General features: G+C 40.1%; 1 protein-coding gene across 6 annotated transcripts in view; it reads left to right on the forward strand.

The window, feature by feature from the left end:
- Positions 1-24,202, forward strand: part of LOC111875011 (uncharacterized protein CG43867) — a 169,235-nt gene that overhangs the window by 94,835 nt on the left and 50,198 nt on the right. For 4 of the 6 annotated variants that reach the window (XM_033755681.1, XM_033755682.1, XM_033755683.1 and 1 more), the window contains exons 2-4: positions 4,245-4,307; positions 20,555-20,692; positions 22,598-22,681. In XM_033755681.1, coding sequence (XP_033611572.1) covers positions 4,245-4,307; positions 20,555-20,692; positions 22,598-22,681 — 285 coding nt within the window. Of the gene's footprint in view, positions 1-4,244; positions 4,308-9,976; positions 10,173-18,788; positions 18,874-20,554; positions 20,693-22,597; positions 22,682-24,202 lie in introns of those variants that run through there. The other 2 variants (XM_023871009.2, XM_033755685.1) reach the window with 2 other exon arrangements.

Consider the following 24,202-nt stretch of genomic DNA (forward strand, 5'->3'; position numbering starts at 1 on the left):
ACTAGGGGGCTGGATTTGCACCAGAGCCGGTTTGGAACAGTGGTAAGGAGAAAAATCATTGTCCTTGCAGGTAATCGAATCCCAGCCGTCCAGTAGCAGAGTATTTGTAGAGGCTGAGCTCTCACGATTCTTGTGTATAATTATAGTAAAAGTAAGTAAGGTAACCCTGTAACAGGCCATGGAGGACCATTTTCTTTTTTTATTGATAGTGGGGTGGGACTAAGTCCCTTGTACTGCGGCCACTTCTGGCCTATTGTACCAATGGAGGCCCATAGCCTTGTGAGATGTTGAGGTTCCCACATTTTCTAGACAATCGGTTCATAGATGGCGGCAAGGTTGTCAGCCTTACGCGCCGGCCGCCCGCTACGCCCAAGAATATTACAAGAATAGTCCCGGTACTCATTTCTGTTTGAGGCTGAGTCGACCTCAGGGACATAGTGCGGCTGGAAGGATTAGGTAAATTGAAAAAATCCACCTCATCGGGATTCGATTCCGCGACCTTCCGACTTGTAGCATGGTGCCTCAACCAACTACGTTACCGCGTGCCCCGTATAATTATAGTGCTGAACCAATTGAGTGCGTGACCCTAATTATTTGTATGGCTCTAGATGTGTGGCAGAGATAGAGCAGGATTGTGTCCAGAATCGCTCAGTGGTGGTATTGAACCTTCAGGTTCTGTTACGGCAGACATAGTTTACTTAGTTACTTAGGTGGTTAATTAGTTTACTGAGAGAGCTATAGATAATGTTAATAACTTATTTTCATGTTGTAAGATCTGAGGCTTTCACGGCGGTGACTATGAAGAAAGCAGTCTTCTGGGATTTGGCACCGTGTATATGTGGTGTTAACCGACGTTTCGGAGGAACGTATCGCCTCCATCTTCAGGGTAGAAGAAAAAATATAAGAAATCTGCAAGCGAAGAGACCGGTAAAAGCAGTCTGCTTTTACCGTTTCCCCCGGTCTCTTCGCTTGCAGATTTCTTATATTTTTTCATATACACGGTGCCAAATCCCAGAAGACTGCTTTCTTCATATTTTCATGATATTTCTTATGAGAGGTTAAACTGACCACGAATACACGGAACATTTCGAGTTTATGGTGATAACAGATGAACTATTTCAGCTAAACACGTAACATTTAGACGTGTCTGTAATCTCATATGAAACATGCTCGGACCCGTGCTGCACGCAGTCATAACTTAGGCCCTAAATGGAGGTGAGCCGTCCCCTCATTCTTCATGTCATGACGCTTTGCCTTTACTGCTGTGTTTGCATCTAAAAGAAAATATGTACATAAAGGGTGTTCTTGTTTTTAATTTACAATTTTCTTTGATGTTCTCTCTGGCTGAAATCAGTAAATATAAGTTTGAAAACCCGAGTTTTGTTACAGAAACCTGACACGTTATGTAAGATTTGAGGTTTCACTGCGGTGACTATGAAGAAAGCCGTCTTCTGGGACGTGGTGGCGTGTAGATATTCTGTTAACCGACGTTTGGGAGGAACCTATCGCCTCGATCTTCAGGGTAGAAGAAAAAATAAAATCCGCTCACGCTGGTTCCTCGTTCGCGGATTTTATTTTTTCTTCTACCCTGAAGATGGAAGGGATACGTTCCTCCGAAACGTCGGTTAACACAGTATCTACACAGCGCCACATCCCAGAAGACGGCTTTCTTCACTGACATATTATGTCCCCCTCCCCTAAGGAATTTGATGAAAGTAGCGTTTATGCATATGCCGCATCGAGAAAAATACGGAAAGCTGTAAAATATAACACAAACTGCATGCTGATAGATATCTTAGATTTATGTTATAAATTTGTTCGCCTGTCTACCGTCAGAAAACTTGCTCTGAAGATAACTTGTATTGCCAGTATTTTATTAATTTCCAAAGATTTTCCAGAAAATTGGTTCAATTTTAGAAACTGCAGTTTGGGTCCACAAAAGAATGCAATATTTTTATGGCATTAATCACTGGATACCAGATGTCTCAGACAAAACATAGAGACCGTGAAAATGAAGGTATTCAATACTACGCCAACACTATGATGTTGTATAAGGGGTGGGCCTTCTCGGCCCTTGCACCGCGACATACAGTGATCTATTGTGCTTCAACACTATGATGTTAATACACGTTGTAAATGATTTTATATAGTAATTTTAGAGAAGACAACATCTGTATGCAATATCTGACATTAATCATTGGAACATAATAGATCTCAGACAATTCAGTACTGTGCCCAGATATGCTGCGAATACACTTTGTAAATTGTTTATACGTATAATTTTTTTTCTGAGGATCTTTCGTATAGGAGCCGCGCCATAGCTCAGGCGGATAGTCTCTGGCTTCCCACCGCGACTGCCCGGGTTCGATCCCGGGCCTGGTGAAATGGGATTTGTGGTGGACAAAGTGGCGCTGGGGCAGGTTTTCTCCGAGTACTTCGGTTTCCCCTGCCAATCTTCATTCCACCAATTGCTCCACACTCACCCTCACCTATCATCTGGGGCTGGTACAATAGTCCAGAAGTGGCAGCAGTACAAGGGACTTAGTCCCACCCCACTAGCATTAAAAAAACTTTCGTATAGACTGTATAAGTGTACACATCGTGTTATTGACTTAAAAATACCCCTAACCTTGTTCATTCAGTTTGTTTAGTATGAAGCTAGAAATGGTACTTAAACCCTTCTCTGATGGGGAGGGAACAGGAATATGGAGAAAATTACATAATAGAAAAGGTAAAGTCCCCGTACTTAATAAGTTGAACATTGTGCCATGAAGATTTGTAGGAAGTGGAGGTACAGCGCCACCATTCTTGACCTCGGCACTAGATGGAGATGAATGGTCAGCTTCACGCCCCTGTCACTTTACCCCCGGGAGAGACCTCACGTCACCCATTGGATAGGAGGCTGGGTGAGCCCTGGACGCTGTGGAGAAGAGAAAAATCTTGCACTGGCGGGATTCGAACTCGAGCCTTCCAACCCGTCGCCCGTCGCTATACCGACTGGGCTATCCCGACCCCTAAAATTGCATAATGGGCTTCATAATTTGTATTTCTCGCCAGATTCTATTAGAATAATGAAATTAGAGAAATACATGCAAAGTCTTCGTAGGAAGGCCTGATTTAAAGGTGGAGAATAATATTAAAATGGATCTAAAAAAATAGGATGGTAGGTCGAGGACCGGATTGGGCTGACTCAAGATAGACACCAATGACAGGATCTTGTGAACAAGACAGTGAACCTTCGGGTACCATAAAATGTACGTAACTTCTTGACCGTTCTTGACTAACAAAGCAACTGTTACATCATCAAGGCGGAGAGAGTGTTCTCTGATGCCATCTATTGGCAGTTGTGCGAAACACTCGTCTCTTTGTTAAATCGATATCATCTGACGTCTAGATTGAGGAATATCCGCTAGATGGCACGAGAGTTCTCGTAGTCGGAGTCAACTTCCCGAAATCCTCAACGGACGAACGTAAACTATTATTTAATTTGAGTCGGTTTATTATCATCGCTTATATATTAACGATTTTCATTTTCGACAGTTTATTACAGTGCCTAACTATAATATATGTAACTGACGAACTAATGAATGAAATAAATTGATTGTAATCATGGGAGCCGTCTGGAATGTCTTCGGGAGGGGAGGGAGTGGGGGTGATGAAAATTTGCTTACAAAAACGTACGTTAAAGCCGTGTAATACTGTTTCTACTGATAGTCCTAGAGTATTCCGGGCAGAAGAATATTTTTGTAAATACTGTACTTTTAATGTATATTATTGTTTGTCACTATCCTTTCTTTTCTTCAGTTCCGATTTGTACAAAAAATGAATATGGGGGGAAGTTGCCTGGTTCCCTCTCCCCGTCCTACCGGTGCCTGTGACTCGAATGTACGTGTTAGAACCTTGTAATATGACTGGAAATTAAACTTTCTTAACTTAATATTTTCCAGGATTTGTGAAGTGCTATGTCTTGCGAGTATCAAATGTCAGTGAACGTAACATATTTAAGATATTCGAATTTTGAACTAATTTGCTTGATGTTTACTTTAAACAAAAACATTAGTATATGGTTGTTAATGTAAATGTTAAATTCTTCCGAATATCGAAAATATCCCGTCTGTTGAGTCTAAGATGTTCAAAATGGACTGCACGTATACTTGAAAGATTTTTTTTTTACAGTGGAGTTTTAATTTCCACTGTGATCTGTAACTGAATTCGATGCATGACTGCGAATGTTTCTGTTGCAGCTGTCGGAGTTGGAGCAGCGAGTGGTTGAAGCAGAAAGCCGGGCCGAAGAGGCTGAAGATAAGGTACGTATGTGTAACGCTTCCCAGACCCAAATACGCATACTTCTAACTACCCATCGCTCCTAACGCAGTAGGATCTCGTAAAGTGCACAGAGTTATGCATTAATTAACAAGTTCTTGGAACAACCAATCGCGTTCTTCACAGAGAATCCATTCTTGACATTTGTGAGGTGAGGGAGGAAGGGACAGACTTACATACAATGTATTTTTTTTTTGCTAGTGGGGTGGGACTAAGTCCCTTGTACTGCTGCCACTTCTGGCCTATTGTACCAACCCCAGATGATAGGTGAGGGTGATTGTGGAGTAACTGGTGGAATGAAGATTGGTAGGAGAAACCGAAGTACTCGGAGAAAACCTGCCCAGCGCCACTTTGTCCACCACAAATCCCACCTGACCAGACCGGGGATCGAACCCGGGCCACCTCGATGGGAAGCCAGTGACTAACCGCTTGAGCTATGGCGCGGCCTACATACGTGTACAATGTATAGTATCGGTTCAGAACAAATTGGCCACTAGCGTACTTTTGTAGTGCGCAACTAAACTGAAATAAAGCAGTTGTCTCTGTATCTCTACAAAACTGACACTGCATACAGTATTATTACGCCTGATGAAGACAGTGACATGGAGCTTGCAGACCTACTGTTGAGTCTATAGTAAACGTTTTTGCTCATGTAGTAGTTGCTGATTCATGCGGCCTCCGCGCCTTTAATGGTTACTACTTCCTGCATTCCTCAAAGCTCTCAAGATCTGATACGGCACAGGCCGCCTAGAAGAAAAATATATGGAAGGATACACAGAGACACAGACAGCAAGGTGATTTCATAAGCTTCCTTTTATAAGGAAAGTGGGCTAAAAATTAAAATGGTTACTATAGGATTCTGACGATGGTGTATAACACACAGAGATATTGGATTTTCGGACTTTATCCATTGTCCTGGTTTTTAAGATAACTAAGAAAAAACACGACGTTTCGGAAACTGGATCTGTTTCCGTCTTGGTCATTGATTGAGGCTAGCTCTTTCTAAGGGACCAAACAGTTTTACCTCACCTGAGGACGGAAACAGATCCAGTTTCCGAAACGTCGTGTTTTTTCTTAGTTATCTTAAAAACCAGGACAATGGATAAAGTCCGAAAACCCAATATCTCTGTGTGTTATACACCATCGTCAGAATCCTATAGTAACCATTTTAATTTTTAGCCCACTTTCCTTATAAAAGGAAGCTTATGAAATCACCTTGCTGTCTGTGTCTCTGTGTATCCTTCCATATATTTTTCTTCTAGGCGGCCTGTGCCGTATCAGATCTTGAGAGCTTTGAGGAATGCAGGAAGTAGTAACCATTAAAGGCGCGGAGGCCGCATGAATCAGCAACTANGTGCATTTTTGTGCATTTTTTAATTTATGGAAAGTTTATTTGTACAAGCTGATTCATGTTTAAATACTGAAATACAGCTTCAGATATAAGTATAAGTTTGCAACGACGGTCTCTGCATTTGCAACGAAGCAATTTTAATATTCTTGATTGGTTATGTTTTTCGCTGTGTAGCAATAAAGCATGCAGGATGAAGCCTATTCAAGAATTTTATATTTTAGTTAGCTACAGTTGAATATGAATCCTCATTTTACTAAAAATCTGTCAGTGCCTCAGTGTGCATGAGTAACAGGGGGCCGAGGGCCTGAGAACCTCTTCTTGAGGGCGTATATATGACGTGTGTGTTTGTGTGTGCAAAACAAACACTAACGCCGATACTAAGTGGAAGTGAGTGGCTATACTCGTGTTCACGCTTGGGCCGATTTACCCCCAGGAAATAATTCACCGGTACGCATTTAATTGGCTTGGTAGACATAGAGCTGATCTAGATGTGATGATGAAAGAAAAATGTTTTCTCCTTCTGCCGAGAATTGAACCTGTAGCAGGTCACTTTTGATTGAGCTATCCGGAATAATTACTTTTCATATGTGAGCGAAAGTCATGCAGTGGTCCTTAGATTGGTTCACCGAAATTTTAAGATCCCTCTTTAGATATATGTGGTTGTGTAGGGTTTAAGATTCTCACAGCGGAGGGTGTGAAAAGTTTTGTATAACAACCTGTAGCCCGTTGAAAGTCAACCGGCGATTCGGAGGAAAATTTCGCCTTCTCTTCAGAGTAGAAGACCTGCGTGAAGTAGGGCCTCCGGAATCAGAGTCAGTAGGTGTATTACCTGCATGCGTTTTCATGAAATGGTAGGCCCAGAACCCCCGTTACACATGCGCATTGACGTACTCCTCATGTGGTTGCGTTTGTTATTGCACCAAATGTCACTGTGTTCGTAGAATTTCTGCGTGTAACACGAAGTCATATAATTCTAGCTGGACGTTATGATTAAGACGGTTATAATATCAAAATGTTGTCCTATCGCCGACTGAGTTGAAATGATTTACTACGTATCTTGGGGCCCGTTTATGTGGGTCCTATCCTATCGCCGACTGAGGTGAAATGATTTACTACGTATCTTGCTTTCCGTTTATGTGGGTCCTGTCCTATCGCCGACTGAGATGAAATGGTGTACTACATATATTGCGGTCCGTTTATGTGGGTCCTATCCTATCGCTGACTGAGATGAAATGGTTTACTACGTATCTTGCGGTCCGTTTCTGTGGGTCCTACGTATTCGTGAGAGCTCTTGCCATGAATGTCCTGGGCGTGTATACTGAAAATGGAATTATTTATATTCTGGTTTTGCGACTATTTGAACCGAGACACTGAAGAATGTACCATTTAGTCAGAAAGTCCTTGACTTGTACGTATATCTGGGTGTGTATGCATAATAATCGAACTAAAATTAAGTTACCGTTCTTTAGCTCTGTGGAGTTTCTGTTCGTTGCAAATTAATTCCGTACGTTATTCTTCACTCATTTCAGTTTGTTGACTCAAAACTAGTCACAGTACAGGCGGGAATTATTTTCCTGTCATTTTATTAAATATTCAATGAATTGAAAATGTAACAGAACAGATGCTGTAGATTTTAATATTTTATTTAAGCATCCTGCTACTTTAGTCCACACACGCTACTGGCCTACACACGTACACACGTAACCAAGACACAGTCCACCAAATACATATCCCTGCTGTGAAGAAATACAGAACACAAGAAAAATGATTCCTAGACACACAATGTTTCGTTTTCATAATGAAACAATTTAAAAATAATTTTATATATTAAATTTTAACAGGTACCAAATTGGTGTGAATAATAAATTATTCTTACGTACAGCCTTCCCGGGCTATAATAATACTAAAAAGAGGAAAAAAGTAAAGGCATTCCTGTAACAGGCCGTGGAGGCCCATAGGGTTGTGAGATGTTGAGGTTCCCACATTTTCTATACAATCGGTTCATAGATGGCGGTAAGGTTGTCAGTCTTACGCGCCGGCCACCCTTTACACCCAAGAACATTCCAAGAATATTCCTGGTATTCATTTATATTAGAGGCTGAGTCGACCCCAGGGCCATATTACGGCTGGAAGGATTGGGTAAATTGAAAAAAAATCCACCTCATCGGAATTCGATCCCGCGACCTTCCGGTTTGTAGCATAGTGCCTCAACCAACTACGCTACGGCGTGCCCCCAAGTTATACCTGTGCTTAACTAATCAAGCACTACGCCATGAGGGCGTATGGGGGGATAGGTCCATGTCCTTCTCATGTATTACTGTGCTACCCGAAATTAAGCCCATCCCACAAATTGCTGGCCTCCACAAAAAGAATTGATCAAAGTCTATTCACCATTAACGATACAGACGGGGTGGCGTGACATATGCATTACTCGTATGTGTTTATTTAGGGTACTGCGTGCAAGTAAGACCAAAAAGGGCCCGTTTTCCAGTGAGAGTACTATGTGAAGATTCTTGTGCGTAGTGAAAACATTAAGAACTTCGCGGATAAACATGGAGTGGAGTAGGGCTGATACGCTACGCAGTGGCGCCTGTGGAGACTGCTTGGCGCCGTCTGCAAGTCTGTTGCACCTCCACTCCATTGATCGCACCTCAGCCCTAACGCATCTCATTTGTAGCAGGATTCTCCATCGGGTCACCGTCTATCCTGACTGAGGTGTTCCGAGGTTTTCCTCCGTCTTTCCGGACGACTGCTGATCTAGTAGCATGAAATAGGCAACCGTCACTTTCTTTCATGTTCTTTCCATTTCGTCACTCGTAGTTTAAGTACAGTCTGCAGTTCATATAGCATCGGTAAATGAATTAGGAACTAAAGTATCAATGAAAATGGCTAAGGTTTTGTCGCTTCAGCTCGAGTCACAGAAACTGCGGCCCGTTTAGCTAACTAAGTTTTTCATGGAGTAGAGTCCTCTTTGAAATACTTGATCAATTAATCAAGAAACTGCTCGCCTTTTATGGAACCCGAAAGTATTTATATATTACCATATCCACAAGACCCCACCATTGGTCCCTATCCTGAAACCAGTGAATCCATTCCTGCGATTCTCTTAATTACATGCAGCAGAGTCGTTATTGAGAAGCTAATAGTGTCTCAGCTAGGCATGTTGTGTGTAACCATAAGGTTCATAGGTTCAGTTCATGTTTACAAGAACCTGCCTCTTGTCCATATTCTTAGCCAGATGAATCTTATCCTGCGGCCCGTTTAACCAACCCCGTGCCGCAGAGTCCTTGCTGAGAAGCTAATAGTGTCTCAGCTAGGCAAGAAATGTCCCTTGCTTTATGTAACCAGAACGTTGTAAATTTAGTTCCATGTTTACAAGCACCTGCCTCTGGTCCCAATTCTGAGCCAAATGATTCCTATCCTGCGGTCCATTTACAGATGTTACTTGTCCCGCGGAGACAATGTTTTATGCAGCAACTTCAATAATTTTAAACAAAATGGCTCACATTTCGGCAAACAGTACCAATTAACGCATGTAAAAATATTTCAAATAAAAATTGCAGGTCTTCATGAGGTATCTATGTTACTATACAACGTTTTTTTGATAGAACTATTTCTAGTACATATAAAGTACCTAATGGCTGTTTCGGACCGATGTCAACAAAAATTAATTTCGTCCCTCCAGTGGCTGTTTGGTAACATCAAATTTCACCTAATTAGGTGTGCAGTAAAAATTTGGTCTTGTGACAGATGTTGTGGCACAGTTCTCTGTGTTGGATGGCTGTTAGTTCGAATGCCAGAATTGGTAGACAGTTGCCGTCCTGAAGTGTCCATATGGGGTGCGTGGCGGATGACATGTGCTCTGTACATGCTACTATCTTTTTTGAAAATATTAACTCGTGATGATCACAATGCATACGAAATTGGTCCTTAAGTTTATTAGTTTCCTCGTTTATGTTTCATGTGCAGATCATACTGTAAGACAGCTGATTATTAGATGATGTTAACTCAGAACTCTGAATATTGAATAAGGAGTTCCAATGAATCCAATCTTATCCCTAGACGCAAGGTGTCAGATAAAAGACATGGACATGTTTTCTTATTCTGGAAATATTTTGAGACAATGCCGCAAGTTTAACTCTGTGCTCATGTACGATAGGTTGGTTGATACAATGCTCTAATGTAACGAAGATCCTTATTGGGTGGAAGTGGTTGCTATAGGAACGCCTGTCATTCTGTACTCATTGATTTTTGTTGCACTCGCTTGCTTGTGGGTTGCTCCATGTTGAGGGAGGAGGAGGGATACATGCCTTAGATAGGGGAAGGTTTCAGTGGTTAGGGAGGGAACAGAATTGCATGATGTAGCTTTGTTGTGAGTGACTGGCTTGGTGAGGGTTTGCATTTTCTTCTGTTTAGCTCTGTAGATTTTTATGACTATACTAAGGACAGAATGGTGAGGTGACACAGAAGGAACGAGGCTGCCTTCTTTCGGAGCATAGTAAGTATACCGTTGAGTCATATCTTATCCTAACTTATGGGGAAAATAGCATTTGGGTGACATTTGGTACTGCAGCTGCTAACGCATATACAAAACCACTTTGGCAGGTGGATATGTGAACGAAGTGTTTTAATTTTCAATGACGCCATGTTTGATTCTATAGAATTCTTAAATGCTTCGTTGAGTGTCCTTTCCTACAACAGAGTGAAATGTATGATTATTTCACTTTATTTACGGAAGGTGCAAGAAAGCTTCGTATGCACCCATCCCAGTTTAAGGATATGTTATGACCTTTGTTGAGCCCAGCTGCAGCCATGTTGTTCCATGTGCCAAGCATTTCCAGCACGTGTGCAGAATATTGTTACTGTGTGTCTGTTGTACAGGAAGCTTTAATGTCTGCTTCTACCAAAATTGCATACATCCATCCTTGACAATACTGTTCACATCCATTCCGTTTTCGTGGGATCACGATAAAGCAGAGCTCATAATTTTTACATCGCCAATTCCTGCTTCTTTCTTTTTCATAAGGTCCCTGCTTCGAATCTGGTCCTGGAGAAAGCTGTTTTATGGTTCTACGTTTTTGTCGCTCACTTCGAGTAACTATGGAACAACATATTAAAATAGACCACAGCAGCTACCTCCCACTTTTTTCATAATTTATCATTTATGGTAATCTCGTCAATCGATAAAACATAACCATTGCAAGTGGAAAGTCGTCCTTCAGTAACACAGCAGTCAATCAAGAATGGCTTCTGATTTGGAGTAGATCACGTATTTTCTGAACACAATGTTATATTTGTATCCTACGTTTTGGCGTTCTTATATCATTGACAAAAGGCTGTTGATTAACAGAGGTAATCAGTTTTTCCGGCATGACATTGCATAGAGACTTGAACATTTTTTTTTCTTCTGTGTCGTTAAATATACATCATATCGAAAACTGTTTCTAATAAAAGGTATAATCGGTATAATATAGTAATAATATTTCAACGATATTTATTTACATATCTTTTATATGATGACCCTTTCTGAAGTTCTGTGAAAGTACTACATATAATATGAGATTTCTGCCAGAAGAACGGAGGATCTGTTAAAATTAAACAGAGACCAATTAAGACGGGTGGTAGGACTGTTTACAGGACACTTTCACCTTAAAGGACACCTTTTCAAACTTTGATTGACAGATGACCCTACTTGCGAAAGGTGCCTAGGAAAAAAATAATCAGCCACATACATCCTATGTGATTGTGAGGCCATAGCTTATTTAATATTTCGTCACGTGGACTGGTTTTTGTATTGAACCAAGCGACTACTATGACACCTCCATAAATAAAGTCCTACATTTCATTCGAAGTGCAGGATTGATAAAGGGTTAATTAAAAGGGAAACATAATAGATCATTGAAGGTTACAATGCAAGGGCCGAATTATTGTGATCCATCCCTTACGCATTCATTCAGTCGTTAATATGAGATTTATGTAAATTATTGCCTATGGCGATTCGATAAGAAGCAAATGAAATTCTCCCAATCATTTTTTAAATCTGTCGACCAAATTTCATTAACTTTGCAGATCAGTCTTTGAGAGCGTCTTGTGCATTGATTTTCTGTACTTCGTGCAAAGATCGCATAAACCAATAGATACCTTTACCTTAGAGGAAAGTTTATTTACAGTAGAGAGTTCTCTCTTCTGGGATATAATGCCGTGTCGTCCGTTCTAAGTGAACCAACGTTTCAGAGGAACATGTTGCCTCCTTATTCAGGGTCGAAGACTAAACCAAGCAATAAAACCAGCGTGAAAGCAGGTGGACAGCAGAGCCTGAAGATGGAGACGAAATGTTCCTCCGAAACGTCGGTAAACTTTCAACGGACTACGCGGCTTTGTATCCCAGAAGATAACATTCTTTGTAATCATCTCTGTGAGAATCTCGAACCCTAATTATTGTATTTACAGCAGTTTACCTGATTAATTTTTTCACACAGCAAAAATCTCTTCTCGGTTTTCTTCTGTTAAATAATTTTCATGCAAAGTAGTCTCCTCTTCCTGCTGCATTGTACAGTCACGTCAGCATGTATTGCAGCAAGTGATTCAACGAATTTGTTACGTACTTAGGTCATTAAATTTATTGATTACAAATTTGACGGCCAAGATTCGATTGTTCGACATGAACAGGAATTTACTTCTCGCAACGTCCTTCAGACAGACTCATGTAGAGTGAATATCGGGGTCTGTTTTCCTGGGGGTCAAGTTATCGGAGCGTGACGCTTGCCACTCATTTCCGTTTACAGTTGGGGCCTAGAATTCATGGAACCTTATTTCATGCACCCCTATATTCATTCATGACTCGATGCTATAGTACAAACAAAACTACCTTTTGCGGACTAATTGGGATCCGTAGCAATAACATTGTCAGAATAGCGCCTTCAAATTGAAGTGTGGTTTTTGTCGTGGACGCATGTGCTCTCCTCAGTATATTAGCATCATTTGCCTCATAACTCATCGCATTGTGCAGACGGAACAGACTTAGACGCCAGCATTTGTTTAGCTATCGGCGTCTGTTTTTAGTTCCGTGTTGCTTAGGTCTCTCGGTCCTGTTTTGAAGGATATTCGGCAAAGAATTCCTTTACTCCCCACTCTCTTGTGCCTGTGAAGCTGCCGCATCCTTCGTTTCCTCTGCGCATGCTCTCTGCACCAGTCTCCTCGTACGTTGTTTGATTTTCGGTTGCGTTACAAAAGGAAGGTTGGCGTAGGTAGAGGTTCTGTTAATTCAGGTTGGGTTAGGAGGTTTGTTAGGTTATGTTAGGTCATGGTACATGAGATTAGTGCGGAACATTAGCTTTAAGTTTTTAGTATCCACATGTATGAATTTCTGTCAGTATGTTGTCATTAGCTTCGTAACATCACATGGCCAGCCTCAGAGTCAACTTCGACATCTGCGTCGGCGTCCATTTTTGGTTCTATAGACCTATGATTTCGGCATCTGAATTGGATTCCTCCTGCGCATTCCCTACTTCATGAATATGCTTGTCTTATGTAGCGTGAGCTTTGTGTGTGTTGCTTTATACTGGTTTAGTTGACGTAGGTTGTATGAGGGTTAGGTGAGGTTACGCTGGGTTACGGTACCTCTGGTATGTGTGGAATTTGCGTCTCCAGGTTTGACTTGCCCATTACAGTGGCCGCGCGGTCTAAGGCATGAAATGTCTTCACCCGCTCAAACATTGGTATCGTGGATGTCTGTCCACGTTTCTTCTGCGTTTCTGTTGTCTTGTGCAGGTAGCGGCCTTGCGACAGGGCTGGACAGCAGTCCAAGTAGTCCAACCTACTCTCTATGAGATCCGCAGTACCAGAATAATTCTGGAGGGAAAACAGGCCAGAAGGCCCAATAAGTAAGACATAAGAATAAGATTATGGTGATAATGATGATTTCACCTTAAGTTTCCATAGGTTGTAGACTCTACGGTCCTATCTCATCGTCTTGGTGACGGGGCACGTGGTTATCTTCGGAGCCAACTTCAACTTCGTCGTCTAATTTTAATTCTGTTTATTTCAGTTTTCCGGTCTAGAAGACCGCAATTAACGGCCGTGAGAATCCGTTGCCGTGACTACGAGACACCCTCTATCCGCTAAAGTTGGCACTAATTTCGCCGACAAGAGGCGGTCGCTCTGTCGGTATAGTTCGCTTGCGGACTAAAAGTCACGGAGTTTAATTTCTTAGTTTTATGTTTTAGTTTTTTATATTGTAATTTGAAACATATTCGACAATGCATACTTCGCTTACGAAGCGTTCGCGTTGGTGAAGACGTCGATGATCCGATGATCTCATTCCTTTTCCTTCATTCTGCATTTATACTCATCCTCATATCCTTCAATAATTTAAAGTTATGTGTCGGTGAGATGAAGGCTCTGAAATCACACAATTTCAGGTTGCCATTGTTATGGATTGTCGAGCGTTAACACGCTGCATGAACGTAGGGTATTGTGGCGTGTAGACCTGTTGCTAGGCAACGACCGGGAAACAAAGGAGACAAACAGCCGTTGCTAGGCAACCACCAGCGCGCCAATGGACTGGATGAGTAGCGATCACGTGGGAACCCCAATAGACATGAATGCAACAATAGTACACTAACAGAGGAACGGTGTTTTCTACGCGGTCCGTGCCAAGGGTTTGTCAATGGAACAAGTTTAGAGTTTAGTTCAGTTCAGTTATAAGGGAGCCGCCATTCTGAGAGTATTTGAACACGGAAGCAGAGGAATAGCCATTGTTGGAGCCGTTATCGGGGAAAGACTAACGGAGACTGTAACGGACTGAGAACATTAGACTGTGCGCTGTAGTGATTTTTAAAATGTGTAAATCAGCGATGGCGCTATAATTAAGTGTGATCTCGAGTCGTATGTTAAAATGGGCAAGAAATACAATCTCCAACCCAAACCACGTCTATAGTCACTCATACACGGGACAGTATGCTGTACCCCACGAACGAGCAAGCAGTCATTTGTTTCATTGTCCCATGTCTACTCTGTAATGATAATATTTTAATGTGTGTATTTGAAGTGTAGTAAACTATATAAAGGAGCCGGTTTACAATTGACTATTTGTGCGTATCGTTCGTGGAGATGGCGTTAAACGTCGGCCTCGATAACATATAGGGCTGGAAAGTAATACGGGAGAAAGTACGGGACGTTAAGAGTGCGACATCTAATATAATAAATGAGACTTGCCTTTGAATTTTCAACCGGGTGTTGCACTAATGTTCCTTAAATTTGGGTGCCATTGCTTTTGAGTCTGAGACTTTAGGTAAATGATAGCTTCGCACTGCGTTCGCTCTATTTCTAGGGAAAGACGTGCCTTAGGGTCTTCCCATTATATAGGAAGTCGGATAGGCGTCCGAACTAGTCTGTATGTAGTGGTCGAATGCACAGTTCTCTCCCGACCTTGAATCGAAATCCGTGCGACCAGTTCGTAACCACTCACTGTAATCCACCTCTTAATAATAAGCTGTTTTAATATATCAGCCCTTAATTATGCTTTTGATAATCCTTTAAAGACTGAATTTCTTCTAAATAATGTAGAAAAATTCAGCTCGTACCTCACAGGAAACATATTGCCGCGTAGTATGTGTGCCTATAGACGGGGTTTGGATTGGTGAATGGATTTGCTGGCCACTTTTACACATGACACGGAACTACAAGCAATTTCAATGCCACCGCTAATGTCCATAATTCACAAATCGCCACCGAACCTGCTAAGCCGTTTTCAGCCTGCTTTGTCTTCACCACGCGTTCCCTGGTAACGGCTTCTAACAGTGGAGATTCTTCAACATCACGCGGCTCAAGTCCTCCTTTCACAGCCTCCTGTACAGAATCCACGCTCAACTGACTGAAGTCAAAATCAGAGTTAATTTGCGACTGGCGGTTTGCCGCCAGTTAGTTCGTATTGGCGTCAACCCCCTTGAGACTCACGACCGGAAATTTTTCTTTTCAACTGAACCCTTCCAGTAATAGTCTTTATGTAACATCCTCTCTGATGAGAAAATGAGTTCTCTCTTGTGAATATGCCTGGCCTTTGTCAAGTATACGTATCTTACATATAGCATGTTATTGAAAATCCATCGTTTTGCACTATACACAAGTGTTTATCAGTACAGGATTTACAGAGCAGAGCATGCCTATCTTATGCGTCTTATGCTACCACGGCAGCTCAGACATATGAAGGGTCTTAAACTTGACCACCGCCAAGTATAAGCCTCTTATATTTTCTGTGTCTGGCTTTGTTTTGCCCTATACCGAGAATATTTTCATTCTCATGACTCTGTATGACTTCTGATTGTTGCCTGCACAATTTTGTTACATAATGGTATATATACGGAAGGTATAGAGAACACTTCTTCTGTTGAGTGAATGTTGCAGGCGTTACCTAGCAACGGCCACTGTTTATAGACACTGCTTAGCAACGGGTCTATATGCCACAATATTACAGCTCCGCTACAAAGATCAATCAGGTAATGCTGTTTGGGGAAACAGTCGTCGTTTAATATGAAAACCATACGAAACACACAAATGCTCTCTATGGGCTGAATGCAGAGTATGTCCAAAGAGGTGATATGGATACTAACCACTCAGTTTTAAAGGGCTAATAGCACTGAACATCAGTCTACATCTTGTACATGATCAAGGTCATTTTTTTAATACGTGTAGTCTCAAAATTATCAATATAAAATGAAAACAAAAGGTAACTTACTTGTGGCAGTAGCTTCTCGTACAACGGGTTTTTTCTTCTTCTTTCTGTAATGGCGGCTGGAAGAGAAGCATCTGGCGTTGTCCAGTTGGCCGTAATGTCCTGGTGTGGTCGAGAACTCATCAAATATGTAACATCAGAACACGAACACATGGCTATTTTTATGAGGCCGTCCTCATAAAACCGACTTACAGAATTACTGCTCCAGGGGGCTGAGTGAAACAGTTGCTGTTTTATTTACAGTCATTTAGACCGTATCCATGTCCTTACACACCCTCACATCTCCTTTCATGCAGGACTGCATGCCATCCTTCCAGTGAAGCAACAAAAGTAAGGGTTGTCAGCATTATATTTTACCCTAGTTAACTTACTCAGTAGTGTAGGGCAGAGGTTCCCAAAGTTTTAAGGCACTATTAACAGCATTTGTCAGGGAGGACTGAAGAAATCAAAGAAATATTGCATGTAGGTTAGCTGACCTCCAGCCTATAATCAGACCTGTGAATGGAATTTTTGATTATTATGTGTCAGTAATTTGTATGGATTACTGGTAATCACCTTTGTTAACAAGAGTTTGTATCTGTATTAAATGGACAATGGTAGCAGTGAGCGATGTACAATCTCAGTGTCTGGTAAATATACTAAGCCTACTCCAATACATGATCCACCATACCAGTCTTCCTGTCATTAACTTTCTGTATGATTTCTGGTGGTCAAACTTTTCTGCCCTTCTTTGGACATGATATGTTTCTAGTGCTTAGTTCAGTTTTGTATATGTTTACTCTTATGAAAAGCTACTGGACTGACGGAATATCATGGTCAGTTACTTAACGTGGTGTATTTTGGAAGTCCCATGTTAGAATTTTGATGTGGAGTGTAGTCGCAGTGACCAATGATTTTTATGGTTGTCCTCATTCCCTCCAGCAAATTATGTAGTAGGACTTTAAAATAGGCCATGACCGCTTTTTTGTTGACCCTACCCAATTCCTAATTTACACAGTCATCCTACCATTTGACCATACATAACTTAAATAGTAAAACAAAAATTGTTACATAACTCAAGAATCAGTCTTGTACTTGCAGGCTAGTAAAGCATCGCTGAGTCTGCACAAAAGGGTAGACTATAACAAACTATCAACCAAGTATTGATAATTGTTCAAAGGTCCTCTCTAATATGTCATATGTAAAAGGAGTGAGCATTTAACTGAACTAAACTTGACTGAAGTTTGTGACACCTATTCAGCAAGAATAAGTAGTAGTTCCATTGGGTGAGTCATGGAGCTGCTGATTAACTGGGATTCCCTAGCAGGAGCCAGCCCGATCGATGGGATCCTGAAGTTAATTGATTCAGACACCCATGTCCTTCTTCCTGATATATTTCCTTTTTTATTTTCTTATGCCAGTTTTAACCAGATTTCGTTTCCTTTTAAAAGGGGAGAGAATTTTATTGTATCACGTAACCTTCATGTGTTTGCCCTGTCCCCTCAAAATTTTTAGGAAACTGATGTGATCATCATGTCATTAGAGGCCACTTTCCTTTTTTTGTTTTTAACCTCCTTTCATCAATGATACCAGTACATCAGTCATTCAAACTTCTGAAGTGGAAACAACATTACCATCATTTAGTGCAGTACCCTGACTTTTTGTGCATTGATAAACCTTCCAAGGTTATGCAAATGTTATTGTGTTTTTCTTTTTGCATACTGTAAGCTAACTGCATTGCTTTCAGTGCTAAAGTAAAGAAACCACTACAGATAAACATGGGAAATTTGGAATTGTATCAGATCAGAAATATGTCTGAAATGTCTGCTGAATGAACCTTTCTTTACACTTGAATATTACAAACATGATGTTAGTGTCTGCCAGCTATTGGGAGTTTAGTATCACTGAGTATAACCATAAAGGGTAGTTGGTATATAGATGAAAAAGAGGAATTGGGAATTTCATAATATACACAATCCAAGAATATGGAATTCATGTCAAGTTCCCTGCCCGCGCTTGTGTGTAAGTGTGAAAAACACTGATTCATGACGACATGATGATATGACATGTAAGATGATAGATCTTAACAAGTTTTAATATGTAAATTTTATTATTAAACAACGATGAACACACATTTTATATCATTTTATAAATGGACACTTGATGGCAGGCAATGCAATGGTTTAACGTGATTAATACACCTGAGGATGGCAGAATGATGCCGAAACATGTAGTGTGAAGTGACAAGTGAAATTGTATGCACTAAAAGACAGTTAATATATACACATTATGGATCTGATTCATGAGTTTGATGGTAATTTGAAGAGGTTATGGGAAGGGTCTTTTTGATCATTCTGACCATAGAGCTGGACAGTTTAACACCACTAGAGAGAGATGTCTGGGGACAACAGGGAATCATTGTCCTTGCTTGTAGCCATGGATTTTCCGTACCTGTGGCCAGTCCTGAGTGCACTGAATTTTCTTTCAAGTAAGTGAATGTGAAGCAGAGCTACAGCCAATGCAATAAATGGACAGATGTGTAAGAGTTATGAGATATTAAAGGAAAACAGGCTAGAGAGATCTTACTGCAAGGTGGAGTGCAAATGTTTTGAAAGAAAAATATTGTAATTAAAGGTAATACAGATTCAAGAACAATGTCTTTGTCATTAGAAACTGTATTCCTGACCCTCATGATCATAGCATTAATTAGTATTACCAGTGGGTTTGGTGGCAGCAGTTTATACTGCAGACTCAGAGCAGGTAGCACTTAATCTTGCAAAGTTCTATAGTAGGTCACATTATTGTAAGTAGTGTGAATGGTCAGAAGGACCAGACTGTAACATAGTACATGATGGCAACAATGAAACAGTGTACACAAATACAATGTTCATTTTTGTAATTATTGATGTATAGTTTCTGTAGTCTCTGCAAGAATTTAAAGGAAAATAGGCTTACAAGTTATTTCCAGAATTGCTTGTTCATTTTTCTTTACTGATTTAATTCTGTTTCATTTCCTATTTTGTATGTTTCTTTGCTCATCTTAGTTTGTTCCTTACTTTTATTTTATATTTTCCTTTTTCTTGCTTTTAATTGCTTTCATGTATCACTTTACTCTAATTCCCTGTTTTTGTTTAATTCATATCCTCTATTATTTATGCCTCATTTTATTTTTTACATTCATCTGATTTTCACTTTCTCCATTGCTCTCTCCTTTTTTCCTTCTTCCTGCTTTTAATTGCTTTCATATATCACTTTACTCTAATTCCCTGTTTTTGTTTAATTCATATCCTCTATTATTTACGCCTTATTTTCTTGTTCGCATTCATCTGATTTTCACTTTCTCCATTGCTCTCATATATTTTTATCATTCTATTATTTATTTGTTTTTTTCCTGTTGTAGCTTTGATTTCTTTGATTTTATTTAATTTTGTATCAATTTTCCTTCTTTTTCTTTAATATTTTATTCTCTTTTTTAGTTCATTTCCACCTATTTTTTGAACATATGGAACACAGTATTACATGCCTGCATCAATAAAAATGAAGAAAGGAGCTTAATAAGAGAGACTCTCATTCCGTTTCCTACTTTAACAATCCAGGTTCTTGCTCTTAAAAATGATCCATTTTTTTGGTACACGTGAGACTACCAGCTTCCTTGAAATCACATTTTGTCATAACAAACCAATTATAAATTCCTAAATATCTTGTGTTTTATGATAAATTCATTAATGTCATCAATTTTAAAATTGCTTGTTGATCTTGTAATTGTAATTGATTTTTTATTAAGAGTACTGTGTGCAGTACATCAATAAATATTGACATCTGAAACTACAGCACCATTTTATGACCTCTACAACTTAGTTTCATTAGCCTCTTCATAACAGTTATCAAAGACATCATCAGGCTTCATTATCCACATGAGCAATTTACATGCTGCTTATTGTACTGTCCTTGGATTGTAGTGGCCACACATAGACTGCATATGTAAAAAGTGCCTTTCTTGATACATGTTTTGAGTGAAGTGTAACTTTTGAACAGAAATGGTTTTTGGTTCTGTAATTGTAATGACAAGATAACAGTTAGGCTTCAGATCAACTACTGAATTTTCACATTTGGATTGTGGATTGTGAGGAGTAATGTCAAAATATTTAGTTGAAATGTAATTTGTCTAGGTTCGGATGATGGAGCAGAGGCTTGCTCAGACAGACTGGACTCCAAGTGAAACAACTGAGCATGTGTCGAGCCTTAACAGCACTGTTCAAGAGAAAGAGACTGTCATCAACAAACTTGAAACTCAGGTGGAAGAGCAGGTATGCTGTCTTGACTGCTAAAACTAACATTTTCATCAGTAATGGAGGACAATGTGATGATTATTTAATTTGTTTAGAGTAGGAAGAAATATGCAGAACAGTTCTGTAATCAGGTGGTGGCTGACAGCAGGGATTATTTTTGGATTGCTGCTGTGACAGTCTGTTATTTAAGTGGACTCCTCATCACTACAGTTTTGCTTGGTCTCCGATTGTGGATGAAGGAGACAGACTTCAGACATGGGTAGTATCTAGGAATATGTTCAATGTTGGTCATAGACAGTCAGCAAGCAGCAGACTTCAAGCTTGGGGTTAGCAGCCTCTCACCTTCAATACAATGGTAGTATTATGAAACATTAACATTTAAAAAAACAAGCATTAGTCATTTTCTACCTTCAGATTTTGTTTCACTTTGTTATCACAGGATTGAGTATTGAGTATTGAGTATAGACGGGGTGGGTTTCCCCATGCACTTAGACCAGTTATTGGTCCATTGTGCGTCCCCCTTTTAATATCTTCTGTCTCCATACCCCACCGGTACTGGTGCTCACTATTAGCCCCTTTCTGCCAGCGAGGTTCCAACCTTCTACTGGCAGTGGTATCTAATAGTTAGTCCCTTTCTGTCAGAGAGGTCCCCCCTCCTCTGGCAGTGGTACCTAATACTTCCCCATCTACCGGAGGCATTGGAAACTACTTTGGGCGGGAAACTTTTTGCCAAATTTAGCTCAGAGCTCTCCTAGAGACATGAGGTTCTTTTACATGCCATAAATCTACGACACGGGACCCACGGCTTAAAGTCCCTCCCGGAGGACTTGTTCCCTGAATTTTTCCGCCCTTAAAAATTCCATGACCTCCGCCAGGTTTTAACCCACGTACCTTGAGTCATGAGGTGGGAACGTTACCCCTAGACTACGGAGGCTGCTTATCACGGGATAACTAGCATTGTTTGGAGCATACTAGACAAACAAGGTGTGTTAAGAGAGAAGAGCATGTAACAAAGAGGAAAGCTGTTACATTTGTAGGCAATACTGTTGTATTTTAAAGGGTCATTGTTGTTGTTTTTGTTCTTGTTTTTGTTGTTGGCAGCGGCATTTTTTGTTGTAGGTATTGTCATTGTCGTTGTTGTTGCTGCTGCTGCTGCTAATATTGAGGTTAGCAGGACAATTAGGATGGATATAGGAATCAGAAATGCATACAGAATTTCAGCTGGAAAACCTAAATGGAAGGCACTGTTTGGAAACATAATAATGAAGTGAATATTAAAGAAATATTGTATGAGAATATGGACTGGATTCAGCTGGCACAGGATAGGATCTCGTGATAAACTTTTGTAAACATTGTACCTGGTCTTTGGTTTCTGTGAAAGGTAATGAGTGTTTTGATCAGCTGAAGGACTCTCAACTCGTCAAGAAGAAGTCTGCCCCATTAAAACGAAATGAAAAATTTGCCTAAACAGATAAAGCATGACTTGCTTTTGCTATCATCTTATAGTTGATATGTAATTGCATTGCAGACCAGTATGGGAAAACAGAGAGAAAACTATCACAGCAGCCAATAAATCAACATATTCTATTCTTCAGGCTTGAGCCGCCATATTAATTGATAGTATTTAGATCAAAAATGGACACTGTGACTAAACAATGAAATGCATGCACTGTTTAATTTTTAGGTGTGATGGTGTCATGAATGCTGAGGTTAAGTGCACCCTGATCATAAATTCTTAACTGTTTGAAATGCTTCACCCTTTATTGTTCTTATTTGAATTCAAATCATTGTTGTACTCAGGGTTCACTTAAATTCAGTATTTACAGCATACTGACACAGCTGGTGGTGGCGGCGGTGATGATGATGACTCTTGTTGTGACTGGTAGTAAATGTTTTACTGTGAGGTGCTGTACTGTGTTCCAGCGCCTGCTACGACTGCAAGACGCCAAACAGGTGGAGGCAAAGGCAGCCAAAATCAAAGAGTGGGTCACCAATAAACTTCGGGAGGTGAGATAATTCCTGCATTAGATATAATGTTGCATGAAGCAGAGCTGTCTTATAGCCCTTTCCTACCCGTAATCCAGCCATTGGTGTTTATAGTGCCCTGAACATAATCTCTAACAGGAATTCAATTAGTATGCTTGCATTACGTTACAGTTCACTTCTGAGGTATACTCAAAAAGTAATTTCAGTTTTAATCTTATTCTTACCCCTTCATCTTCTCAGTTTAGAGCTCAAGATTTCAGTTAAAATACTAAAATATTTTTATGGGATGAGAACATCCTATAAGGTTTGATATACTTTGTATATTACTGAATCATGTACTGTGATTCTGTTAAGTTAAAAATAATCACAAGAAATTACTACATCATGAAAGTGAATGATGATTTGCAGATTATCTAAGTATGAGTATGTTCATCCTGAAGGGGAGCCTATATGACGATTCCACTGTTTGTCTGTAGAGCACTATTTTACTGGTGTGACATGGACACATTTTAATACTGACATGTATGCTGTCATTAACAATTATCATATGCTTAACAGGTGATCAGTAGAATCATCTAAATAGTTCAACTTGTATATCAGAAAATGTGTACAGTCTTTCTCTGGCTACATAACTGTCACAGGAGAAATGAGCAAAAATTGTGAAAATTACAGGCAGTATTTCAGGTACAGCAACATTATATTAACCCTGAAAATGAAGGCAGATTAAATTCAGCTAATGCTTGCTACTATTCAGTTCAGAATCTTATAATCATCCTGTCTGCATTTATAATTTCATATGATTTGGAGGAAGAAAACAGATTTGAGGGTGTTTTAAAAGAGGAATCTGTGCAGAATATTTGGTTTTAACCAAGCGGAATTAACAGAAGGGTGAAAAATTCATAATAAGAAACTTAATAATTACTACTCTTCACTAAACGTTGTTATGGTGAACAATCAAATCACAAAGGATAGGATGGGTAAGGACTGAAGAGACAAGAAATGTGTATCCAATTTTAGAGAGAAAATCTGAAGGGCAAAAAAAATGGTAGACTTAGGCATAGATGGGAGGATAATATTAAAATGTATCTTAAAGAAATAAGATAACAGATTATGGACTGGAGTCAACTGGTGGGCTGTGGTGTACATGGTAATAAACCTCAGAGTTTCATAAAAGGCAATGGATTTTGTGACGAGATGAGTGGCTATCAGTTCCTCAAAGAGAACCCTTGACTATGAAAACTGTTAGTTATCAACGTGATGCTGTGCGTACTGGGTCAAGATAAGGCAGAGCAGTCACAGGATTATTCATGAAAGCAATTGTGAAAGTGCTGGATGTTAAAAGTAGTTTCCAGATGCCCTGTAGTGCTTGCTACTACTACCAATTAAGAATAAGAAAACCTCCCAGAGACATTTTGATAAGTTAGCACCCTGCTCTGATCTTAAGGACACTACAGTAGGTGTAACATATTCACTCACAGTGGTAGGACATCTGCATATGTGATACCTGGCCTTTAATTTATGAAGTACCAGAACTATGTCATT

This window comes from Cryptotermes secundus, unplaced genomic scaffold (assembly GCF_002891405.2).
Source record: "Cryptotermes secundus unplaced genomic scaffold, Csec_1.0 scaffold973, whole genome shotgun sequence".
NCBI classification, from domain to species: domain Eukaryota; kingdom Metazoa; phylum Arthropoda; class Insecta; order Blattodea; family Kalotermitidae; genus Cryptotermes; species Cryptotermes secundus.